The sequence below is a fragment of the Opisthocomus hoazin genome, chromosome 9, assembly GCF_030867145.1.
Source record: "Opisthocomus hoazin isolate bOpiHoa1 chromosome 9, bOpiHoa1.hap1, whole genome shotgun sequence".
Lineage (NCBI taxonomy): Eukaryota > Metazoa > Chordata > Aves > Opisthocomiformes > Opisthocomidae > Opisthocomus > Opisthocomus hoazin.
Window position 1 is genome coordinate 9,746,840 of NC_134422.1, and position 24,866 is coordinate 9,771,705.

The 24,866-nt window shown below is 37.7% G+C and overlaps 1 protein-coding gene across 2 annotated transcripts in view; it reads left to right on the forward strand.

The window, feature by feature from the left end:
* The window catches only part of DPP10 (dipeptidyl peptidase like 10), a 583,710-nt gene that overhangs the window by 412,761 nt on the left and 146,083 nt on the right, over positions 1–24,866 (forward strand). For both annotated transcript variants that reach the window (XM_075430457.1, XM_075430456.1), the window contains exons 4-5: positions 5,619–5,713; positions 15,545–15,619. In XM_075430457.1, the coding sequence (XP_075286572.1) occupies positions 5,619–5,713; positions 15,545–15,619 (170 nt within the window). The remainder of the gene's footprint in view (positions 1–5,618; positions 5,714–15,544; positions 15,620–24,866) is intronic.

Sequence of the window (24,866 nt, forward strand, 5' to 3'; positions counted from 1 at the left end):
TGGATCATCTAGTCCAACCCCCCTGCTGAAGCAGGGTCACCTACAGCAGGCTGCACAGGACCGTGTCCCGGCAGGGTTTGAATATCTCCAGAGAAGGAGATTCCACAGTCCCTCCCTGGGCAGCCTGTTCCAGGGCTCTGTCACCCTCAGAGCAAAGATGTTCTTCCTCATGTTCAGCTGGAACTGCCTGTGCTTCAGTTTGTGCCCATTGCCCCTTGTCCTGTCACTGGGCACCACTGAAAAGAGTCTGGCCCCATCCTCCTGACACCCACCCTTCAGATATTTATAAGCATTTAAAAGATCCCCTCAGCCCTCTCTTCTTCAGGCTGAACAAGCCCAGCTCCCTCAGCCTTTCCTCGTAGGAGAGATGCTCCAGTCCCCTCATCATCCTTGTAGCCCTCCGCTGGACTCTCTCAAGTAGCTCCTCATCTTTCTTGAACTGGGGAGCCCAGAACTGGACACAGTACTCTAGATGAGGCCTCACCAGGGCAGTGTGGAGGGGGAGGAGAACCTCCCTCGACCTGCTGGCCACACTCCTCTTGATGCACCCCAGGAGATCATTGGCCTTCTTGGCAACCAGGGCACACTGCTGGCCCATGGTCAACTTGTCATCCACCAGGACACCCAGGTCCCTCTCTGCAGAGCTGCTCACCAGCGGGTCAGCCCTGAGCCTGTACTGGTGCGTACTTGCATTATTGACTCAGGTAAAATTATTATGCCAAAATAATAATGGAAGAATTTTGATTTAAAAGTTTGTTTTCATGTAATATTTATTTAATGTTGTATTCTTTGTGAAAGCGAAATAAGTTGTAGAGAACCTGTTTAGCAGTAGGTTCTGTCTACAGAGCTGTGTGTCCTCTAGGCAGCCTCCCTCAGAGTCAAGTTTAGAAATAAGTTCAAAATCAAGGTGGAATAAATTCTTCCGAAAGATAGTTATCTATAATAGTAGCTGAGCCTATGATACCTTTTTCTATCTATCATCAGTGTAACTGCTGAATCGCTAAGTTTGTTACCTTATTTTGACAGTCATTAAATTTGTGTTCTAACAAACCCTTTGAGTTTAATTAAACTAGACACTGCAGTTCTGATGAAAAACCTTAAATAGATGCAACACAGAGAACAAGAAAGATATTTATGGCCATCTTTGTTGAATTCCTTGCAATCTAGTGAATCAATTTGGTAAGCTGTACCCGAACCGTCTCAGCAGGTAAACTAAACCACCTGCTGCACAGTAAGGCAGAGGAGGGGAGAAAGAGCAGTAGTCCATTTTATCTGCCTGGGGAAAAATTCTCATCTGAGATTTGTGGAATTTGCATGCTGTGCCTTTGAGCATCCTACCAGGCATACACCCACGCGGATTCACTGAACGAGGCTGCAGCACTAACCAACTCCAGTGTCCCACCTGCAGCTGAGATCAGTATTTGATGGTTTGTAGGAAAGGGGAGTAGAAGGCACAAACAGGAGACAAATCATGCATCAGAAGGAAATATAAATATACCTTGATCCCACAGGCAGTCAACTAAAAAAACCCAAGGTTTGAGATTTTTATTAAAATTCTTTTAGCACAGAGCTATGAACAGGAGTTACATTGTGCTGACAGCCCCTGTATTCCCAAAGATTCCTCCCAAAGAGAAAATCAATAGAGGGAGCTAAATCCACAGATTCCAGGCCAGAAGAGATCTCAACAGCCATCCAAACTCAATGTTTTATGTTTTTACCCACATGCAGACTAAACTAATTCTTGACAATAAGCTCTAAAGTGTATCTTTAAGGAAGAATGTCCCAGGGCTGGTGATTCCGTCATCTCCTTTGCTGAGCTCTTCCACACATCACAACATCCATACCTGTTGTCAGCTTTTCCCTAACTGTGTGTGTGCATATATGTATGTATATATATGTATGTATGACCTACATGTTTTTGAACTTTGTCTTTTTTAACCTGAATCAATTTAACCATTCCAACCTTGCATTTTTATGTTTGCCTTCTGATCCAGAGTTACACTGCTGATTTCTTAGCACTTCTCTTTACTCCATTCCCATTCTCGCAGTGTATATTCCAGGAACTGGACATTTTACAATAGTGGCAATCTCACCAGTGGTGCAAGTGGAGGGAAGATCACCCTGGGACTTTTACTTGCGATCCATTTATGCTGAATAATTGCGTCAACCCTTTTTGCCATGATATTGCACTGAGAACACGTAGCATAGTATTTATCTGTATAAGCCCATAAGCTTTTCTTTCCATCACTGCTTTTCAATTCCACTCTCCCATCTACAATAATGATCGGTTAACCAGGTGAGTCAGATCACTTGGTAGGAGGACCCGTTTTCCTCTTTATTTTTCTTAGTGATACTATTTCTAATCCTCCTAATATGTTTCCCCTTACTTCTGTATAATATAAGCTTTGGAATCACAATGTCATAAAATAAATCAAATGCCTTGAAGAAAACCCAATACACCCTTTCGGCATAGTTGCCTCTATCAAATATAGCACTGTCAAACTTTGTTCAACAAGATCTGTGTTCCATAAAATGCTATCAGGTATCAATTATATTGCTAGCCAGTATTTTGTAGGAAGAATAATGGATTTATTGTGCCACTGTTTTATTTGGGACTGATGCCATGATAACTTATGTACAGACCCTTGGTTGTCTTCTTCACCTTTTAGTAGCACAGAATAAACTTACCAGTCATCCAATGCTCTTGAGTTTCCAAGGTTTTCAGAAATTTTAGAGCTGTTTCAAGTAGGACAGTTTCAATTAGTTGTTTTGAAGACTGTTTTGTGTACATCATCCAGGGCTGGTAACTTGATAACACATGTTCTTTCTAGAGGTTTTCTCACTTTCTCCTTTGCTCAAGACAATGCTTTCTATTTTAGTGATTCCCTTAGGTGGATAATGTGGCTCTTCAGTGCTGCAATGTGTGCCCAACCAAGAGGTTTTTACATAATACTACTCTTTGTTTTAAATCAAATGAGAATTTTTTTGAAGTAGGAACTCTGCTTCTCTGAATGGCTTCGTGAAGTGTCAGGGATCCCTTGTTTGTGATGAAGACACCGAGACAATAAACACAATAAATCAATCAGTTCTGTGAACAGACAATGTTAAGGACTAGATATTATCTTCTTCTGTAGACTTTTTGACCCTAGGTAACAAAAATTTCAAAACAAAGGTATGTTTATGGCTGTTATTTACATTTGAGCTATCAATGAAAAAAGTCATTAGTGTCTTGTGTGACCATCAACTATTACATTATCCAGCCTGACAAGTTATTAACTGGAATGAGACTTCTGTGTAAATTAATACGATTACTTTTGAAGACTGTACTTATGCTCAACAGTTGCATGGTATTTTGATGTAATCTTTTATCTGAGAATCTCCATTCATTTTGCAAGTGTTCGTTTAATTTATGCACTTCAGGGGTTAACTACTGAATCCAATACAGAGATTGAAAGCCCAAGTTCAGTGAGAGGTATAATTATTGTCCAGCAAAATCTGCCTTTTGAAGAGGTCTGCCTCTCAGTTTCCTGTTCTGATCATTTGAATACATTTTCTTCTAACCTGAGAACAAAGGCTTTCATTTATGTCATTCACAATATTTGCTGTTCCAAATGCTGTTTCACACCATGTGTATGACTTGCAAGAAGAGCCCTAGGACTCTGTATTTCGCTTGTGGTCCTGTTAGCAATTTTAAGGGAAAGTTCTTTATTTGATTGGAATGTTCTTGGTAGGATTAGTTAATGAGGCATGATGCTATAAATCCTGTTGGCCAAATGTACATGGCACGTAGAAGAGTAGGTAACTGAGAAGGAGTTAACGTTCTGATACTGCTGTTTGGATTTGGGCAGCATGTTAGTCTCCCCTATGCATGAAAAATGCAGTGCTCAGAGCACTGTTCAAGCAGGGGGAATGAACGTGGCTAGTTGCTGACAGCTGTTCAATGTCTCTCGATTATACATGCCATTTCTCATACTCAGGTTTACTCATAATTGGGGAGAGCTCCTTAGCCAGGCAACTTTATTGTTTCTATAATATTGCTTAGCACCATGGTACAACATCATTGGGGATTCTCAGTGCTAGTGTACCTGGAAGAATACATGCGAAAAACCCTAAAAGAAATTGCAAAAACTTTTATGTTCTGTATTAGCCAGTAACCTGAAACCAAAATAACTTTCTACAAAGTGTTATGTCTTTTTATTCAGAACGAATGTTTGAAGTCTTTGTCTTTATAAGAAGTTGTTATTAATTCCACACTTCACAATCTAATTTTCCTTCCCAAACAACAGCTCAGGTAATACTGTCCTAAACTCCATCAATCCCACCCCATTTCCCAGCTGTGATCTTAAAACAGCTTAGTAAGCTCTTCAAATGAGGCTTCATTAATTTTACAGAACATACCAGAGGACATTCACTAGTGCTGTATATATAGAGTTTCTATGGAGCCAATTAAAATACAGCTACATTTTTCTGAATAAGCGAAGCATATTTTTTATGATAGCATAACCTTTTTCTCCAGTCATGTTTACTTCCCACTTCATAAAATTCAGGGATCTGTAATGAATTTCTCAGACATTATTGAGGATTAGTAAAGTTCTTTTGTGTTTCCTTTAGGCTTAATTTAAAACTTTCCTTATGCTTTCTACATTTTTATAACAAAATAGTTTCATTTGAGTAAATATAAATCTCTTACATGGGTTTTAAATAAAAAGAAAGAATCAGCACTCAGTCTATTAAATCTCTTATTAGAAATAGTGGGAAATTTGGAACTAATTTTTTTTAAGTAAAGGCTTAAGTAGGAATTGTGTATTTCTTGGTAATTTTGCGAGTATTGATACAGACAGACACAAAGCCTTTTTCACAGGAGCCACAATTCATTTCTTTTTTTTTCTTTAGTTCAGGTGTAATCAATTACTTTTCTTATGGAAACATAAATCAAGTAAGTGGTAGAAGGGAAAAATTACGACAGCTCATCCCACAGTGTTTTAAATGTTCTGCAGTTGGACCTATTTAGCTTTAACCCTCATGTGCTAATGTTCAGCTTATGTGAGGAGCTGGTATTCTGTGGCTCAGTACTAATCACACAGGACGTGGACTGTCTTAAGATATGGTATGTATCTTTGTCAATCCAGTTACCAGAGATACAGAATAGTACAGAAGTTTTGTTCGAATCACGTTGAAAGAGATACGTGAATATGGTGTCCAGCAAAAGCTTTTTTTCTTTGCAAAACTTTACTTTTGTATATGGCCTTTTTCATAGTCAGTATGGCTGGACCTTAAAGTGTCAGAGCGACAGAGATATCTAGGTGAGAGCGGTTTTATGTTCAAGATGTCACTGTTCATAGCAATCCCATTGGATATGTTTTTGCCACAGAAAATGTTTCCATTTAAATTAAATCATATTTTTGAGTGAGTTGAACATGGTATAGGGCATAAATTGGTATTTTTGAAGCTTGTGAGGAAAGTCAACAAAACTAGATATTGTGAGTGCAGTTCTTCTCTCAGTCTTGTTTGTGTGTTGTAATAAAAATATTCTAATGACTTTAATATGCTGGTTTTCTCTACAGAGGTTGTATTAACTACTCACTGTGTTTGCTAACTTAATACCTTTGTTGTTGCAGATACATCAGTGGTGTATAGAAATAGGAATGGACACGTTGTTGAACTGAATGTAGAAACAAATACAACTACATTATTATTGGAAAATACAACTTTTGTAAGTATTATTTGTTATTTACTCATTTCTTAGTGGAAGTCTGCTAGCATTTTTTTCCTGCATCAGAAGTAAGAGAGTATAATATTTAAAGGTTACAGAAAATATGTTTATAACTTAGACCAGATTATATATAAATGCAAAGTATAATTCATTCCTCTCTCGGTGCACGATTTCTAGCTGAAGTTATTTGTTGTTTTATTCAACCTACATGTAAATAACCAAGATGTTGGAGGATATGTTGTTGGCTGCAGTCCATGCTTTGTTCAGGCCATTTTAAGGATCATGCCTGGCATATGTGCTGGTGAATCTACTTGATGTCTATTATAAAAAAGAGATATCATAAAATGAGGCAATGCTACTCAAAATGTTGAGAGCTTTTCCTTATTAGAAAAGGGGAAAAGTGTTCTAGAATCATATGCAGATTTTCCTTCAAGCAATTAAATATGCAAAGAAAAACGTATTTCGTAGTCCTGTTAATCTCTATCTTACTTGTTCCTCTGCTCTTTAATGGCAAACTAGATGGTTGGGGATTATTCCTCCTGACGAGTAAATAGTATATACATGAGTGGTTTGCGTATGTTTCTAACTAGCAGTAATTGCTAAGAAATGCTTAAATGCCTTAGTCTATGTTTTCTTTTCTTTTCCTCGGTGCTGTTATTCTTGGTGATACCACTTATATCCTACCCTGTAATTCTTGTTTATCAGGGTTTTGCAGCATAAATTAATGGTTTGTCAATCTTTCCTCATAAATACTCCATACAGACCACTGGCTGTTATTGTTAATCCCTGTATTTTTAATTTAGTAAAATCTTTTGCACCTGTAGAACCAAAAGTGTGACTCATTTTCATCAGCGGTCTTTGGCAAAGGCTGACTTTATTCCTGGTCTGTTTCTGGCCTTTGCTGATACAGATTTCTCCTTTTAAAGCATAAAGCCCCTGGTGACCTTTTCTTCTAACTCCTGGAACTAGGAAGAGGAGAGTAGAAGTTCAGGAAAAAGAAGCTGACACTGAGTTCCTAGGTCAATGTAAAGATGAAGGAGAAGGGAGAAGAGAATTTTATTTGAATGGCATGTGTGTGAGGCTCCCTGTCTGTAAGCTGCACCCTTCCGTATGCTGGGATGTGCCTCAGGGTACCTCTTAGCCCAGAAAAGGCTGGCAGGCACAATTAAAAGTGGGTGAAAAGGTGAATTTCTGTAAAGTGCAATCCACAAAGCGTTGTGGAAGCATTTTGCCTCTGTGTATGTGTGTGGGAGCGCTTGGCTGGGTAAGTAGAGGATTAACTGTGTCAGGGCTATGTATGCCTTTAGTGTCTAACTTGAATGCAAGAAGCTGCTTGGACATCCCTAGCTATAAAACTTGACTGTAATGATAAGACTTGAGTTTCCTCACAGGTGGTTTAATCCACTTTTGGCTGCAGGTATTTGGCTCGTGTGATGTCAAGCGCAATGCCAGCATGACAAGCTACTCGGGCCACTAGGCGAAGCCAGTCTTGCCAGCTAATGATGGATCAGTACGGACAGGCTGCTGCACACTGCGAGTGTTGCCTCTTTTCACAAAGTTCCTCTTCTCTGGGCTTTTTATGGAACTGATTTATCCTTAAGTCACGCAGACTGGGAAAGCTCTAGACACTAGATATCTACTCTTAATTAGAAATGTGGGAAACTGATCCAAAATGGGTAATATTCAAGCAACTATTTAAAAATTATGTATGGAACAGAGACAAACAAAAACAGAAGCGTGTTTTTTCCTGCGAAGCTCCTCTCTGTACACAGTCAAAAGCTTAGAGTGTTAGAGTTAAATAAAGTGGAATCCAGCAACGACTATTCATATAGAAGTAGAACAAAAAGCTGAAAACAGAACAGAAGACTCAGAAAGTTTCCTGGTGTATATTTGGCAGAGAGCAATGGGAAATGTTGCTGTTCTGAGTTGTCTGTTGACAAGGTGGCCAGCAATCCTAACAGGAGATCGTAATTTTACAGGGGCAGACTGTGTGGCTGAAATCAAAAGCTGTCCTGTTCTAAGCTCCAGTGTCCCCAAATTCACACTGCTAAACGTACTGTCCAAAGTTAGACACCTGGACCATTAATCAAACATTTTCCTCGCTCAATGTCACATCTGCTTTATCACCGGTGCATAATTAGAATGGTGCTGGTTTAATGACTCTGCAGAGCTGTCTTGTATTAATAAAAAATACAGCACAGACCCAACATAAGCAGTGGCAACGCAGGTTCTCTCCTTCTTCCCTATCAAAGGGTTTTAGTCATGGAAGAGTCACCTTTTGATGGGAGTTATTAGTCTGTTTCCAATCTACGCTCCCTCTCCTGTTTGCCTCTCTGCTCAAGCAGCCCGCAGAAGTGGCAGGATTTTCTTAGTAATGTTGATAACTGTCCATTGAAAATTGAACTGCCATGATAAACTCGTTGCGCAGAGGGAAGGGGCTAATAATGACTCGTCACTGTTGATTGGGCTGTGTTTAAACCAGCAGCTCGAAAGAGATTTTCTTTTTTCCTCAGTACTAATTCCCTGAAGCAGTCTCCCACTATGTACAGAGCACTGGCTCTTCTTTTGCATTTTAGAGACTGCCATTTTTGTGCAAAGTACATTTCTTTTATTCTTCTTTGTGTTGCTTATTGTTTACAAGTCAGCCCTACTGAAGAGCTGCTATGCTCTAGACGTGTATCAGCAGAAAAGTAGACTGCGGGTTTTTTTGAAAACATATATGTTATATATATAAAAGATTTACAAAACCCATAACTGTAAAAAATACCTTTAAAAATAGTCATGTACCTGGAAAGAAGAAAGACTAGTGTTTTGTCATTCTAAGATGCCCATTTCTCTTCCACACAGAACTATCTATCCAAAATTCCTGAATTTAATTTTTTCCAATTTCATTAGGTTTTATTCAGAAGTATAAGAAATTACTGCACTTCATTTGTCATTTTCAAATATAATCCTTTTCTACAATCAGTCTATTAGTATAACAATCTGGCCTTTATATAATTAAACTATCAGCAAAGCAATGTTATGGATAACAAATACAGTGACAGAAGTGAAAAAAGTAGCTTGTAAAGCAGAAAGAATATCTGTCGGCATCTCTGGAGATCATAATTTAAAGACGTTTTCTAGTACATATTTGTCCTCTGGGTGTATTCGTGTAGTCCATCCTGTTTATGCTATCTAATAAACAGTTAATATTCTGAGCCAGTGGCATATAAATGCTAACAGCTGGAGGCTGGGCAAGTCTTCTATTAAATGGAGCCAAAAAAAGCCCTAGACATTAATCACTGTGTGGCATCCTGATGTTTGCGATGCTGCCTCGACATGCGATTACAATATGTTCTCTATCGTCTATCTGAGGTGCCTGTCACCATGATCGTAAGTGACATGCCTACCAGTTTTTCAGCATTTAGCAATACTTTATTACACATTATAGTTCCAAAACAAGTTGACATTATGCCACATTTATCCAAGTAATTTCAGTGTTTAACAAGCATTTTATTTATACCTCTGGCCGTCAGCTGTTACGTAAAGTCACTAAGAGCAGGTTGCCGGTTCACGCACAACCCAGCCACAGGATCTGGCTAAGCTGGAGAAGAGCGCATGGAGGACCACATGGTTTCTTTTGCTCAGGGGGGGGTTGTCCATCTGGTCCCTTATCATGCTTCTAGCTCAGCCTCTCTGGTCTGTTTTACAGTCCTTAAATCCAAAACAAAATGAAGAAAGCAAACACAGAGATGAGAGAAAACGCGTGTAGGGACTGTGTGTTCTGTTGTAGTACTTTCCAAAAGTGCTGAATCCTCTGAAAGAAGCCTTTAGAAATTTTGCCTTCATTTCACCCTCTTAAAAAAAGCTGTAATAATTATGAAAGTGTTAAGACTGCTGTTTGTTAGCCCTCAGTTCCACTGCTCTTGTGGTGGATGTACGCAAAATTATTCGGATGCCACACGTACACCCTAACGAACACTCAGTCCAGGATCCTGGCGCAGAAATGAATCTCGCGTGACTCCTTAAGCCTTTCGAGTGTAGATGATGGGATATATTTTGAATCATCAAACAAGTGTCTATTGATTTGTTTGCAGTGCCCAATGACAGATGTATAATTGTTTTCAGTTTGGAAACTCTAGAACAGGGCCTTGTATTTACAACAGCTTCGCCCCCGCTGCATGATTTGGACTCTTCTTAAAGCCAGCAATATCTGACTTGCTCACCCCTTGATTTTGGTGCCTTTCCACAAGGAAAGGCTTTTCAAGCTCAAGGGGGAACTGCATCCTGGTGCACAGCAAACAAATCAGTTGCAAACCTGTTTCCAGAGGCTTGCCGGGAGTATACCCGAGAGTATTGTTGTATTGTCGTATTACTGTGGGCCATCTTTACACAAGGATGGAGAGAGAAGGATTACTTCTTGCTGCCTGCTAATTAGGGGATGGCATCAGAGGGGTGAGCAGAGCAGGAGTAGCCTTGGCTCATGAATCATGATGAGGCTTATTTTCTGCTAGGGAGGCAAAGGTGCAATGCTCCTGTGAGCTGCACAAGTCTGTTGGTGCCTTTCTTGTTCCTACAGTCACCTCCTGATGTGTGTGTATCTTGGGGCTACATAAGGAGTTTCAGGTGGGTTTGGGGGATTTGGTTTGTGTTTCTGAGAACCACTCATCCAAGATAGCCATTGTCCGTAGGGTAGAGTTCAGCTTAGATCATGTTTTGAGGCTCATTCATCTTCTGCGCTGGATAGGAAACCTGAGTGTTAACAGTTACAGCACATAGTATTGCAGTGTTTTTGGATCTAGATTAAATGCTCAGGTGACACAAGAAATAGTGCATTAAGAAATGTAACCTTGGAAATCTTAAGTTTTTCAATATTCTAATTATCATGTATTTTCCTAATTACAACCTGACCCTCTTCTCTGAGGTCTGCCGCTCTTACTGCTATGAGGCTTGCTCTTCTGCTAGGCTCCACTCTCAGCTGCTCTCTCATCTAACCTCCCCGTGATCCATCTTCTCCTTTCAGTAGCAGCAGCGATAATGGAAGGAAAATCCCATTGTTCCCTTGATTACTGGTACCACCCGAGGAAACTGCTGCGTGCCAAATGCCTTCTCATTTTGCAGCTAGTGTAATTCTGTCCCATCTGATTCCTCTTATGCATTGCCATTAGGTCAATGCTTCTCTGAGGAGCTGCACTGAAAACCTGTGAATGCTAATGAACTCCCATACATCGATGTTCAGCTATACCATGAAGTTAAAATTCTGATACAGATGTAGGTATGTGTTATAGAGACATGTATAATTTCCTAAATAATAGTATTGCCACCAAGCTTTAAAGTAGCAGGCTAGAGGTATGGAAATATTTTATGCTGGATGAATAACAAAAATTTTTAAAGCCTAAATGTGTGTTAAGTGAGCATTAATCAATAATTGGAGAAGGATAAATAATGGGATTGTGGAAGATGTAAGTTTCTAGGAAAACAGAAGTACAAGAAACTGGAACAGAAGAAGGGGTAAAACTAAAGGGAAAAAACCAAACAACAGCAAATAAGTAAATTCTAGAGAAGTGAAAATTTCCTCTAATTGGTTTTAATTGTGATGTGTTATTTCCCTTAAAACTATCCAACTGAAACTATGAAAAAAAGAGTACTATAAAGTGTTTGACAATTGACAAGGATATATTCTTACAACTCTGGGCTAGACTCTTACAGGTATTTTCTGTTTACTCAATGCCATATTTTTGAAAGACTATAAATAAAGCACGGATTTAAATGTTATAGTAGTTAAAATCCACCAAAACAGTAAAACCAACATATTATAGTAGGTGAAAGAACAGAGCAAAGATGAATGTAGTAACTAGTGTGTCAATAACTCGGAACTAGGCTTTAAGAAAATAGAAGAAATAAAAAGGAGCTGATACTGAGAGGTTCTTGCTGAGGATGCTGAAGCTAAACCCAGCCTAAAGCTTCTCTTAAACACAGTCATAACAGGCATTTCTGTTAACAGCAAAGCACAAATAAAATGCAAAATTTAAAAAAAAATCATTAGGGCAAAATATTGACATTGGAAATCAAATGAGAATATATTGTTCATCAAAAATTGTTTTCCATTTTAATCATCGATATGGAAAGGTGGAAGAAAAGCCAGTTGTGGGGGGGAGTGTCCCTTATGTATGTTTGTTGCAGAATTGCCTTTTCTTTTGCTTTCACTCTTACTGTCTCAAGCTGTTCTCATCATCTTTTCTTTTCACGCAAAACTGTGTTTAGCAAGACGTAGTTGGAATGTGGATGAGAGAAGAAAGCTGAAGGGCAAAAGGCTGTTTAAATGCACTGTGTCCTTTTGCCTCCATTTGGCTTTTACCCTTGTGATCTGTGGGCAACAGTGAGCCTAGCAGTCAGGGCTTGTCCATGGGATTGTCACATCATGCATCACTGTCAGGAGAAGAATTAAAACTCTTATCACATGAGGTACTTTGAAGAAACCTAGAAATGCAATGTTTAATGTGGTTAGACCTAATTATACAGTCAGTGGGTTTTGGCTGTGGTGAAGAATGCAAGATGAAATATAGGATCGTTCTTTCATGTCTGAAAAAGTGAAATGATGTCAAATTCAGCAATATAGGAAAAATGGATGACAGATCTGTGAATTAAGAAGGGAAGACAGTGTAGAGGTGTTTAAAAAATTTTTTTTTGGCACAGAATAATTGAATAGTGTGAAATGTAACTGATTTAGGGATTCCAGCAATTTATCTAGTCAGAGTGGTTTCCAGCTGCATACACCTGATGATTTTCGTAGGGATTGTAAGTCTTGATGTAGCTAGGTAGAACTGACAAGCATTAGGGACATAAGGAAATTACATTCCCTTTTTCCTTCTCTTCTGCTGTTCCTCTGTTGTGGTGTTCAAAGGGGATAAGGGTGTGTATGGAGTGCTCAGTGCAGCACGGTGTTGTATTACCCCTGGTCTCCTAACTAGTTGATACTGTGCAGTGATGCAGGGGGAAGCTTCTGCATCCAGGGACCGTGCCTAATTAGCCAGCTATATTTCTCCCTGTTTGAGAGCTTATTTGTCCAGAGCTACATTTCCTAGAGATCAAGCACAGATAAACCATAGAGGCATAGTCATAAGGGGCTGCGTTTAGGTCTGTCTTCCTGAACAGAGGCTCGACAGCTCCTGACAAAGCAAGAAGCTTGAAAAGTTGCAGATATGCAGACACGATAGCGGAACAAGCATCCTCCAGATTTTTCATAACAAGACACCTGAGGTTTTTAAATTCCCAGTGTTTCCAATATTTTTCCCACATTTTCTTTAAAACTCAAAAATGTGTTCTCCTGAGAAGAGAACAAACCCATGGGGTCAGAGTCTTCACAAACTTCTTTTTCGTTAATAAATATATCAACTCCCTGTAGTGAATGTCCCAACAGGCAATCTCCCACGGGCTCGAGTGGCATACATCTCACCTCCTACAGCAGGGACCGAAACTTTCTTTTAAGCCCATCACCAGCTGATGTCATCTCCTGAGTCATGCAGCTGGGCATCTGTTGGTTGATGAAATACTTTAGAGATGTTCATGGGGAGACACCAAAATCTGACTTCTGTTCTAGTGAACTCACAGATTGTGAGCTTACTTGCAACATCAGGCAGGAGGAATAAGTCAGGTGATTTTTTTTTCCTGTTGTTAATCTAAAAGGGCTTCTTCTGTGCATACAAGGAGACATTTTCTGAATTTATTGCCAGAATTGTGCATTTACCAAAAAAAACCCCAAACAAATCTCTTAAGGAAATTTAAGTCACTTCTGATGACTTTAAGTCACTTAAATCTCTCTGAAATTCTGTTAGAATTAAACATATATTTCCTTAAAGGCTTGATTGTAAATACAACAAATAGGATAATTATGCTTTTATGATAATCTAAAGAAATCAGCATTGCTCTCAGCTTTGGCAATGAACGTATAATTTCTGCTGGTCTAAATTTTATTTTCATGTTTCTTAAGTGAAACATGAAAAAGTGTGAAACAGCTTTAGGCTCCTTTTAATAAGAATAATGCCTTGTACCATCAAAAAGAAAACTATTTTGCCAAAACTGTTACCTGCAATCAAGAGATTATAAGTTATTGGCATTGCACGTTACACCACATGTCTGAAGCATTTCTGGAGGCAAACAGAATTTTGCAGGTGAGTACAAGCTGAATGAACAAGGTAATCTTCAGTCGGATTTAAGCGTTTTTCAATCCCAAGTCCAGAAGAGTCTCCACTTTGGTATAAAATATGTTAGTAGCTCTTGCTGGTGTTGCCTCGAACTGCTAATAGTTTGCAGCTGAGCTACTCAGGTCTTTGCATTAAGGGCATGATTACTTTTGTGGTGGCTTAATCAGTCACTGAGGATTCTTACTAAATGCATGAAATGATAAGGACCACGCTCCCTGAGAATGAATTTGGAAAGCTGCCTGGGTTATATATTGCTGAAGACTGAGGCAGTGGGACAATAATTAAAAAACTGCTAGGAAGCAGAGAAATTTCACATCTAAAAATGTTTTCAGTCATGTGCCATAAAAGGGAATGTTATTCATAGATTAACATTACCATAGTCTCTGCTTAAAGATGGTTAACTTACAAGAGCTAGTTTGAGCACAGTAGGAATCTGTTTTGAACGCTTTGTAGATACAATGGGATGCTTTTAGTTTTTTTTTTCCTCTTCTTTCTTCAAGACTGCAGATTTATCTTCCAGCTTCTGATACTGTCATGCTCTTGCATCAAATTGGTACACAGTTTATCTTCAAAACTATTTTCCCTTTGATTTCTTTGGATACTTTGATTGTAATTATATTACCTAGGAACCTGAGTTTAATCTGTATATCACAACATAGCGTCTTCTCAGTTTACTGGAAGACCAGCTTTAGTGTACCTTAAATTCCTGTTGAATTCATTGGTTCAGCGGTGAGATTAAGCTAAACAGAACAGGACGCTTAAGCAAAATAAGGGAAAGTCTTCCTTTGAACAGTGGCTAGATCTTGTTCTGCATAGCTGTTCATTTTCTTTTGTCTTGTACCTTTGCAGTTCTGTTATTTTTTCTGTCCTACTTTTTCTATTCTTATCTGCGTTTTTCACTTCTTCACACTTTTCCTTTCATTCTGCAGATAGATGTCTTGGGATTCATTTAAAATTATTTCCTTCAGTGCCCTTTAAAGCACATTCTTATCTTCCTCATACGTTAGATGCATTAAATTCTTTCTGATATCAACATTACCTCTTGATTAAATTACAGCCCTGAATTCAATTGGGTGTCATGTAATCTTGGACAGATAGAAAGCAATATTAGTTTTATAATGCTATCTTATGTTTCACTTTACTCTCCACTAATCATTTTCTTTCTTATAAGAAAGAGTTTTATGTTGTCTTGCAAAATGTTTATGTATGTGGCGTTAAAAGAAAAGCAGTAGATACATAGTGCACACCTCTTCTTTTTCTTGTATGTTGTCTTTAAGCCTAACCCAGTGATGAATCTCCCTTATAATCATTCCTGAGGTGCGCACCAACCAAAGTGTCTTCTTTCATCCTCTGTAAATGAATTGATTCTAGTTGTTATCCTTGAGCTTAGTGCTTGTGATCATGATAAAAACTCATCAGCTTCTTAATTGGTATTTAGTGCTGAAGACAGATTCACCTGTTGCCTTTGTACTGATACCAGCAAATTAGATTAAGAATTATTTGAGTCCTTCTTTTGTGAAAATGGCATAGGTGTTCTAAACCAGATCTGTCTTACGAATGGGAAGTTCTTAAATTAACTGTAAGAAAATTTGGAAAAAATAACCCTTAATGTTGAAAACTCACTTTTATTATTACTTCATTTTAGGTAACATTCAAAGCATCAAGATACTCAGTTTCACCGGACTTAAGATTTGTTCTTCTTGCATATGATGTTAAACAGGTGAGCGAACTATTCATAATTAAAGAGCTCCTGAATTAAAACTCTGAAACCCTTGTTCTTTTGTCTGTTTCATCTACGATTCCACATCATATAATATGATTCATGTACTTGATTTCTCTTCCCAAAACCTTCTGATGAAATGATGGTGAAGTATGTATTTAAGTGTGTACAGAAATACTGCAGGGTTCTCTGTTGAGGTAAATTGCCATGGCTCCTCTGAAATGTCGTGCTGGTTCTTGTAGCAGAGGCTTCGTAACCCTGAAACTGTTCTGTCACTAGCTGATTATGTGAAAGTCTGATATTCCTTCCTGTTTTAAACAGCTGTACAGGTCATTTATGGACTATGCTAAAAAAAAGGGTGATTCATGCCATGAAAGTTTTATTGTTGGCTTCAGTAGTCTGAAACCTGGTCGTCTGAAGGTCTCTTGCACTATATAATGCAGTGTATTCTTTGGCTTAGTATTTAGAGATTTTGTAGGCTATCATGTTGTCAAAGAGTTTCGATCAATCATATCATATAGAGTTTTCTAAAATAAATCTTTGAATACAAACAAAAATGAAAATGGTTTAATGAATTTCCTCTGTTCATATTGGTGTTTGTATAAAAAGTACTATTGAAATATGAACCATTATTTATTACAGAGTAGTTCTGGATTGATAGGCTCAAGGGTTATTCAAGCAAGTTTGGGTTGTTTTTTCTGCTTTTTTTTTAATTTTGGAACAGTAACATTTACAAATACCTTGGACCTAATGTCCTGGGTTCAGCTGGGATAGGGTTAATTTTCACAAGAAACTGGTTGGGCTGACCCAAACCAGCCAATCAGATGAGATATTCTATACTGTGTGACATCAGGCTCAGTATTTAAGAGGGGAGTGGTTGAAGGTGGGGGTTTGCTACTCAGGAGTAAGGTGAGCCTTGCGTGGTGAGAACATTGCATGCTGTATATTCTTTTTATCAGTATTGTTGTTATTTTCTTCTCTCTTTGCCATTCTGTGAAACTGTTTTTATCACAACCTATCAGTTTTGTCTTTTCCTTCTGATTCTCTTCCCCATCCCACCGGGGAGGGAGGAAGAGTGAGAGAGCAGCTGTATGGTTCTTTATTGCCAACTGAGGTTAAACCGTAGCACCTTAATATCAGAAGTCAATGTTCAGAAAAGAGAAAAGATTACTATAGTATAGTAGTTTACTTATTGTTTTGTGTTGGTAACTGGTAAGACAATAGCTGTGTGTTGTGGATTAAAGTTCTTAGAACAATACAATATTCATTGCCAGGTCAATATACAAACCTTTCTGACCTCCTGGTAACATACCTGCAGCTTTAATAATTATATCTGCAAACTGGAAAATGTGCTGAAAGCTTGTCGAAAATATTCCAAAACTGTTGTAAAATGATACGTATACTTGGGACTAGATCCAAGTAGGTTTTCTTCTGCCAATTCTAGTGGATTCTGGGTGAAGTTCTTTCTATGGTATGTGTCAACCAATAAACCAAGAAAGAGATGCTGTTCAGTATTTTTTTGTGGAGTGTTCCAGTTTTATTCCTGTCTGAAAAATATTTGCTCCTTGCTGTTTCCCTTCTTGATTGCTTCATTTTGTGTGAAAGAGTTTAATAATTCCTTATACTAATGTAATTTTCTCATTTGATCTACTGAAATTTTCATTTTGGATAGGTTTGTTTGTTTGGGATTTTTGTAATAGCTGCATATATAGCTGATACAGAAAAACAGCAAAACATGAAAATATCCATCACACTTTATTACATCTAAATGTAGTGCCATCAGGGGTGAATCCCTGCCCCACAGTGTAGATGGTCCACTGACAATCAAAGAGCTCTCGATGCATGCTGAATATATTACTTTGCAGGAGAACTCCCTTTTTGTATTTCATTCTTCGTTTTGTTGAAGAAAAAAAAAAAAAATCTTCCTTTTACAGTCCAGTTGCTGGTAGTTACGTGGAGGGATGAGGTGTGCATCATTTACATTCTGCATGTAGCAGTTTCCTTTGTTCATGTAGATCGACAAAAAGTAATTAAAATGAGACATGAACAGGGTTTGGCAAGCAGTTTATGGTGGCAGTCCTGGATGACTTTGGATGAGTCTTGTGATGCTCGCTCTTGAGTGCTCCAGCTGCGCTCATGGCTTTCAAACCAGAAGTGTACTGTGGTGGTTGTGTCCTCTGGAAGTGTGGTGACGGTGCTAAAATTGGTTCATAGCTGGATGTTGTCAGATGTTAATAATAATAATGCTGTTGAAGTCCCTTACCTCCTGAGAAAATCTGTTGCTTAGGGTGGAAAGGAAAATAATCGAGAAGAGTATGAGCTAATTCTCTCAGAAGTAACAAAAAAATACTGTTGTGAGCACATGGTAAAAAAGCCTGTTAGGTTCCAAATGTTCTGATTCTTGAGATACTTCTTAGGCTGGTGAGGCACTGCTGTTTTCTCAAAATCTCCTGGGGAAAAGGTGCACAATGCCTTGAAAAGCCTCTGTACTTCTACATAACTAATGCTTCCAAATAACATGAAGAATCAAGCTAGTGTTCATTCTTCTTGGGCCTGTTCATATTTATTTTTTTTTTTTTCCTCTCAGTCAGAGACAGACTTATTGGGTCTGGATGAGAGGAAATCCACCTGTCTACCTTACTCCTTTCCCCGGCTGTTAACTATAAATTATTATATTTATTGCCTATAAAATTACAATTAAATGGCAGAACTTAATTGGAGACTTTCAAGTTAGTTTCAGTAGAATCAAGCCAGATTCTTTCCTCATATCTCATTGAAGTGTAACTTTTTATGAAACTGAGGATTTGCTTATTGTCCTGTGTTACAATACATGCTTGAGTCTTTAATAATACCCAGTACAAGGAACTGCAAAGAACTTGTTGTAAGCATTTAGTTGATCTCTCCATCTGCTGCAAATTGCCAGAGACCCCTGGAATTTACTACCTATGTTTGCCCCTTAATTTTCCTTCATTGTTAAGATTTAGGTATATAATTGCACTGTAAAGTATTTGATGGGATTTCTGCTTTTGTGGACTGTCAAGGCTTTGGGTTTTTAAAATTATAATGGTTGTTTACATGCATTAATCTGTGTTCTTTGTGACATACAGTAATACAGCTGGAACAGATTTATAAATAAGCTGGTGTGTTTCAGCTGAACAGATCGGAGAAAAAGAGAGACAAATGTTTCTTCAAGACATTTTGTCATAAAATTGGAATTAGAAACAAGGTTAGTTTGATGTTTGGATTAAAAATAAATGTTGAGTTAAATTAAATAGTTGAATATTTATTTTACTGTTGTCAGCATTTTCTTTAATCTATTTTATGCTTGGAATGGCAAACTTTAATTAAATTTGCAGTTGTTTCAGGACAATTAAGTATGTCCTCTATGCATAACGGGACATAAATCTGCATGAAAATAAGCCATCTTTGAATACAAAAGTAATAATTGAATAAATCATTTAAATCATGCTTAATAGAAGGAAAAGAACCATTTCATGTGGCATAGCAGCTGTTTTGCTGTAGCTCTATGAACTTCATGTGGAAGAAAATTTGTTTTCTAAGGAATTCCAAGTGTTGTAAATTCATTTCTGACATCAAATTCCCTCCATCTATGTCATAGCATGTCATAGAGCATAAGCCAGTATTACTGGCATAAGTGCGGTGGCTATCTAGCTTTTTCTTTTTTAACTGAAGGCTGTGGCAAATTTAAAGATACATTCTGTGTGTTCTTTGCTGTGGTACTCCATAGTTCTCCACACTTTTGAAATGCTTTCATCAGTTCTCCAAGTTTTTTGACTTTGCCAAAACTTGCATGGATCAGCTGTGTGTAGTTCAGACTTTCTTTCTGTCACTCACTGTAATTTGGTCGGCGTCACTGAAAAAGTCTCTTTTTGCAAGGCAGCAGCTCAGTAAGTAGGAACTAATTTGAGAAATGAGCACATACATTCTTGCTGAACGTCCTGCCATCCTGATTCTTCTGGGACGGCGTGAACACAGCAGCAGGGAAACCATTGTATGTATTGTATGCAGAGAGGGGACAGATTTGCGGTGCTGTATCTTTTTGATTTTTATTTTCTTTTGAAGATTGTCAAGGCACGAGCAGAGAATGTCATGCTCTGAGAGGCAGAGCATCTAAGCCAGTTGAGATTTCCAGAGAAAAGGTTATTTCACTATTGCTTTTAATAAGGACTGTGTTAAAATGACATTTAAAATTTTTCTCACTCTGCTGGTGGTGTTATTGATGACTACCAAAAGCTGATTTATAGTTTTGATTACAAAATGGAAATCAGACACTCTGTTCTTGCATTAATGGTAAAGAGTGGGGCAGTAAATTTGCAGTGCAGTGAGCACAGAGGTCCTAGGAAGTTCTTTTACCGTTGGGGAACTTCAGTGTCCCTCAGCAGAAGGCTGTACCTTGCGAGTTGTCCGTGGAGTCCATGTTGAAGTGAAAATGAGCTTCATTCTGGATATTCGTGGGATTTTGCTCAGACATCGTAGACATGTTCTCCCCATGCTCTTGCTGGAATAGAATACACCACAGACGAGCAAGTGAAGAAGTAAATGAGATCGGTTCCTACTTTTCTTTGTAAGACTGATTTTTTCCACTCACTTCATTTAATAATCCCTTCTTTGTGATGTTTTGGGTATGGGTTTTTTTTCTTTTTCTCCCCTACAAACTGTCTTTTCCTTCTCCCTGCTTTCAAATCTCTTTTGAATACCAACTTGCAGGAATTTTTCATAGTTTATTCTCTTTACTATTACTAACACATAATTTTCTGCTTTCAATGGAAGATAAATTATGTGCGGGTTTTTCTAGCTCTTGATTAAAGAATATGCTTAAAAAACAGATTAAAGCTCAGTTCTAGTTTAGAAATGTAAGCATTTAGACACTCTAAAAAAGGAAATGTTTTCCTGAATTAGGGTTTCAAACTAATCTTTCTTAGCTAGAGAATTTTAGTAAAATAATGTATTTAGCTTAAAGCACTGTGGAAATAGCTTTTAATAATTCTTATGGTAAGATCAAGATGAAGAATAATCCAATCCCCTTCAGAAAGGTAGGAGAAAAATAGTTTGAGATCTAAACGTCACTCATTCAGTAAGAATGAAAAATATTTCAAAAGTGTTTCTGAATATTTGTAGATTAATGTGTTGAAGATGAGAGTCCAATGCAGTGTCTGAAGCAAAGAAACCTGAAGAGAAAAGTGACTTATCTGCTGTGTGCTGATGCCTGTCATCACTTTGCTGCTGTAATATCTATTTTTAGGGGATAATGATAGGGAGTATTGGCCACAATCTACAGCGAATGGAGGGTGAATGGCAACAAGTGACACACTCATCAAGCCTTTAGGGATTGCCTCTGGTATTGGCTTACTTGACTGCACTGAAAAGATCCTCAAGAGTTTGTCTGCAGACTAGAAAAATCCATGAGGGGAAAAATTCACTGGAGTCTGAAATTATGATTATCTGTTCTGCATTAGGAGATAATCTTTCTGCCAATTAGGTGGAAACTAAATGTTCAATTGTCAGTAATCTTCTTGGTCAGTGAAATTAATTATTGGATTTTTTTTGATAAAAATTAAAGGATAAAGAAATTACTTTGCATTATGTATTATTTTTGATCAAGCCACTGTTTGGTGTTAACGTGTGCAGGTGTTTTCAAGGAGATAGTTTATACAGTGCTTATGAAAATCTGGCTTTGAAGAGCATTATCTGGAGTACCATCTAATGGTTGGATACATACACAACAAAGATGAAATGAAATCTGTCTTCTAACACATGGTAATAATATTTTCTCAACAAGATTATTCCATACAAAAGATTGACAGAAGAGTTGTTAAACCAGCAGTGATCTGGACAACAATATTTTATGTAGCGCTGTCTATGAAGTAAAGATCTGATACAAAATTCATACTATCAACTTTTTCCTCCAGAAATACATACCTCTTTAGATAAATTCTTTTTTCATGTGTGTTTCCTTAGGCCCTCAGGGTGGTCTTTCATCGTTCATTTTTTCATTTTGAGATGAGACCAGAAGCAAATCATGCATGTGCATACTCCTGAATTTACGAGATCATAAATAAAAGTCTGATCCAGACATGACTTTTCCATTCATCTTTATCTCTCGTCAAGAACGTGAAAGACCAATGCTATCAGCTTTAGGGCAGTGCGGAAAAAAAAAAGAAGGGATTTTTAAGTGAGATCCACCCCCAAAATTTGGAGTTATTTCTTGCAAATATTTTTGTGATGTATTTTGTTCCTCTCTTAGATATGACAGGATTAGGTATTTAAAAGGTCAGATACTGAGCAATTCGTGGAAGTGGGCTACTCAAATTTTCCCCTTTTAAAGACTGTTGTTTTACTCTGAGTTGACGTTTTAGCTGGATAGATGAGAATTTGTTAACATAATAGCTAGGCTGTAGGTGATCTTGGCATACTACTTGTCTATTACATATATTTTACTTTATTTTATATAGCTCCACAGGTACACAAGGCATTTTGAAGATATAAAAAGATAAGGTCTTTGCCTGAGGAGGTGATGTGCTTGGTAGTAAAATCTGGCAAAATTAATTTGGCGACTCTATATGTGCTATCATGAATTATCCCATAGGGGTGAGTATTCGTATGAGTACACAGTGTCCCACTTCTGTCTGGGGTTTCGTCTAAATTATGTGGCAAAACATAACAGCCACCATTCCCCATAAATATAAGATGGAGAAAGTAGCATGAGTGTGGTTTATGCTGAGAATCATCAGCACTGATGTTTGTTTGGTATTTGTTTCCTCATTTTATCCATGTTGAATTGCAGTCCTGTGAGTACTTGCATTCAATTCATCAGTCAGCTCACTAGCTTGCTGCTTATTAAGAGTAGCAAAGTTATACCTGGAGTATCTGCACATCTTCTGCATTATTTGTCTTTATGTATCCATTTCTACATTTACGAATTTGGCATATTTCTGATCAGATGACAATGGTGCTGCTCTCTGCCAGGGCGTTACTATGAACAACTGCAGAACAAGGGGTGAACTGTCACAATTTCTTCCTTTAAAAAAAGTTTAGAACTAAAAAGGTACAGAAACTGGGGTACTATTTGGATGCTTCCACTGTTTTGGGTTTTTTTTTAATCTAATGTGAAACCTGTCATGTCACATAGGTCTGCATATGCACCTACTTACCTGTTTTTCAGAAAGGTTTTTTTTAAATTTCTTCTAGCAAATGCTTTATTTCATCAGCTGACATGTTGATTCATATATGCAGGTCCAACCTTGGGTAACAGTTAAAAAAACATAGATCAGCCTTCACTTTTCATAGGAAACCACATGAGAGAAGATGTTGCAGCTCTTCAAATAACTTACTGGGTGTCTCTGTTCCATTCATGCTTCCAGGATTGCTGTTCAACATCCAGTGTTATAAGTAATCAAAATAAATAATTCTAATTTAGGTAGAAGGTGGCTCTTTTTTCTCATTCACAATTGCCAGGCTTCAAAAATCAGAATTTGTGTTTTCAACTTCTTGTTCAAAGGCAGTATTGAAAAAAAGAACATTGTGCTCTGCTGTTGTTCGGTAAGAATGGATTTTAGGGCATTTAGCTTTTCAAACAAAATGTTTATTGACAGAAAAAGTATTTATTTGCAATAATCATGTCATTCATTCAAGTATGAATGCTGTTATTTCAGGAAGGCTTAGGCAGTGTCCAGCTGAGTTTCCAAGATCCAGCAGTTTAGAAACTTGGTCTTAACTGTGATTTTCACATGGTCGTATTCCTACATCGCATAATAATCCATGGGGAGTGGATTCCCCATGTGCTAATGCTATATAAATAGGCAGTATTACACTATTTAAGTCAGCAGCTCCCTTAATCTGTGAACAATTTATTTTGTACAGCATAAGTTCTGGCTTCTGCTGTGAAACTGCCAGCCCTATCACGTCCTCCCCGTTTGTCTTCTGTGCACTGACAATATGCAGAAATGTGCCGGAGATGTCCATTGTAAGCAAAGGGCTTGTCCATCACAGCCCATAGACAAAAAAGCGGTGTTTAATAGGGGGGGGGGGGGGGGGGCATTAAATTCCAGTTACCTCTTGCTACAGTCTGTTGTATGTACTAATGATGTTACCAGAAATAGCATACAATTGAAAGTGAGTTTTACAATTATTTTGTAATGTATGTATTTTTTTTCAAAGATGAGGTACTAGTGACATTTTTATCAAATATCTGTGAGAAGCCTTCCTCAGCAACGCTGAACTGAAAAATAAGTTCATTTAAAAAAAAAAAAAGAAATCCAAAGGACAGCCTGAATAAATAACAGGTCAAGATACCTAATTGGAGACTGTATGAGTAGCTGTTAGAGGCTGGAAAAGCTGAGCAGAGCTTTAATTTGGATTAAGATCTGGCAGAGTTCACCACAAGCAACTTGAGTCAACTGATACACCCATCTGTTTTTAACGATTGATTGTTCTGTGCTCCCAAGAGATAATAATTCCCTCCCTTGCTACCAAAAGAATATGGGTTAAGAGAATATTTTACACACCTCTCAGTTTTGACAGGTTTTACCCTGAGCATGAATCATTGTTAGTTCAACTGCTACACTTATTGATTTCTCAAATACAAGAGCTGGCTCACATCTTCAGATACAGTGAATAAATGACTTCTGAGGAGTAAAATCACTTCATGGACCTGACTGGCCCGTTATGTTAAAATATCTTTCTTAAAATTCCGTGTATGTTTTTTATGATGTAGCTATCGTCATGTGCCATACTGACTCATTTCAGATCTAGCTTAAGGACATGCTTTTTCTATATGTACTGAACATAAGCAAGATTGAATTACTTGAAGAATAGCCCTCTTAACAAATGCCTGCATTCCAGTTCATGTGTTCAGTACACTGAGAAAATCCATTTTAAACAATGGGGTTTTTTGCTTTTATTTCATTTTTCATAATATCCTCTATCTGAAATTCAATAATAATGTATCTTACTGAGAAATGTGATATGCATTATAGCTTTCTCATTAAACTTTTAAATAAGATACTATTAGTATTGATGAATGTAATCCCAAATGGTCACTTAATCTTAAAATAGTCATTGATCACACATTCAGAATTTTAGTCTTGCAGCCAAACTAGTATACATTGTTAATGGTCATGAATTTTATACCAAAATGAATTAACATCTGTCTTTGGCTGCAGTGTTATGAATTAGATTTACAAACTAGGGATGACTCAGTAAGTTTCTAGTTTTTTTTTTTTTCTAA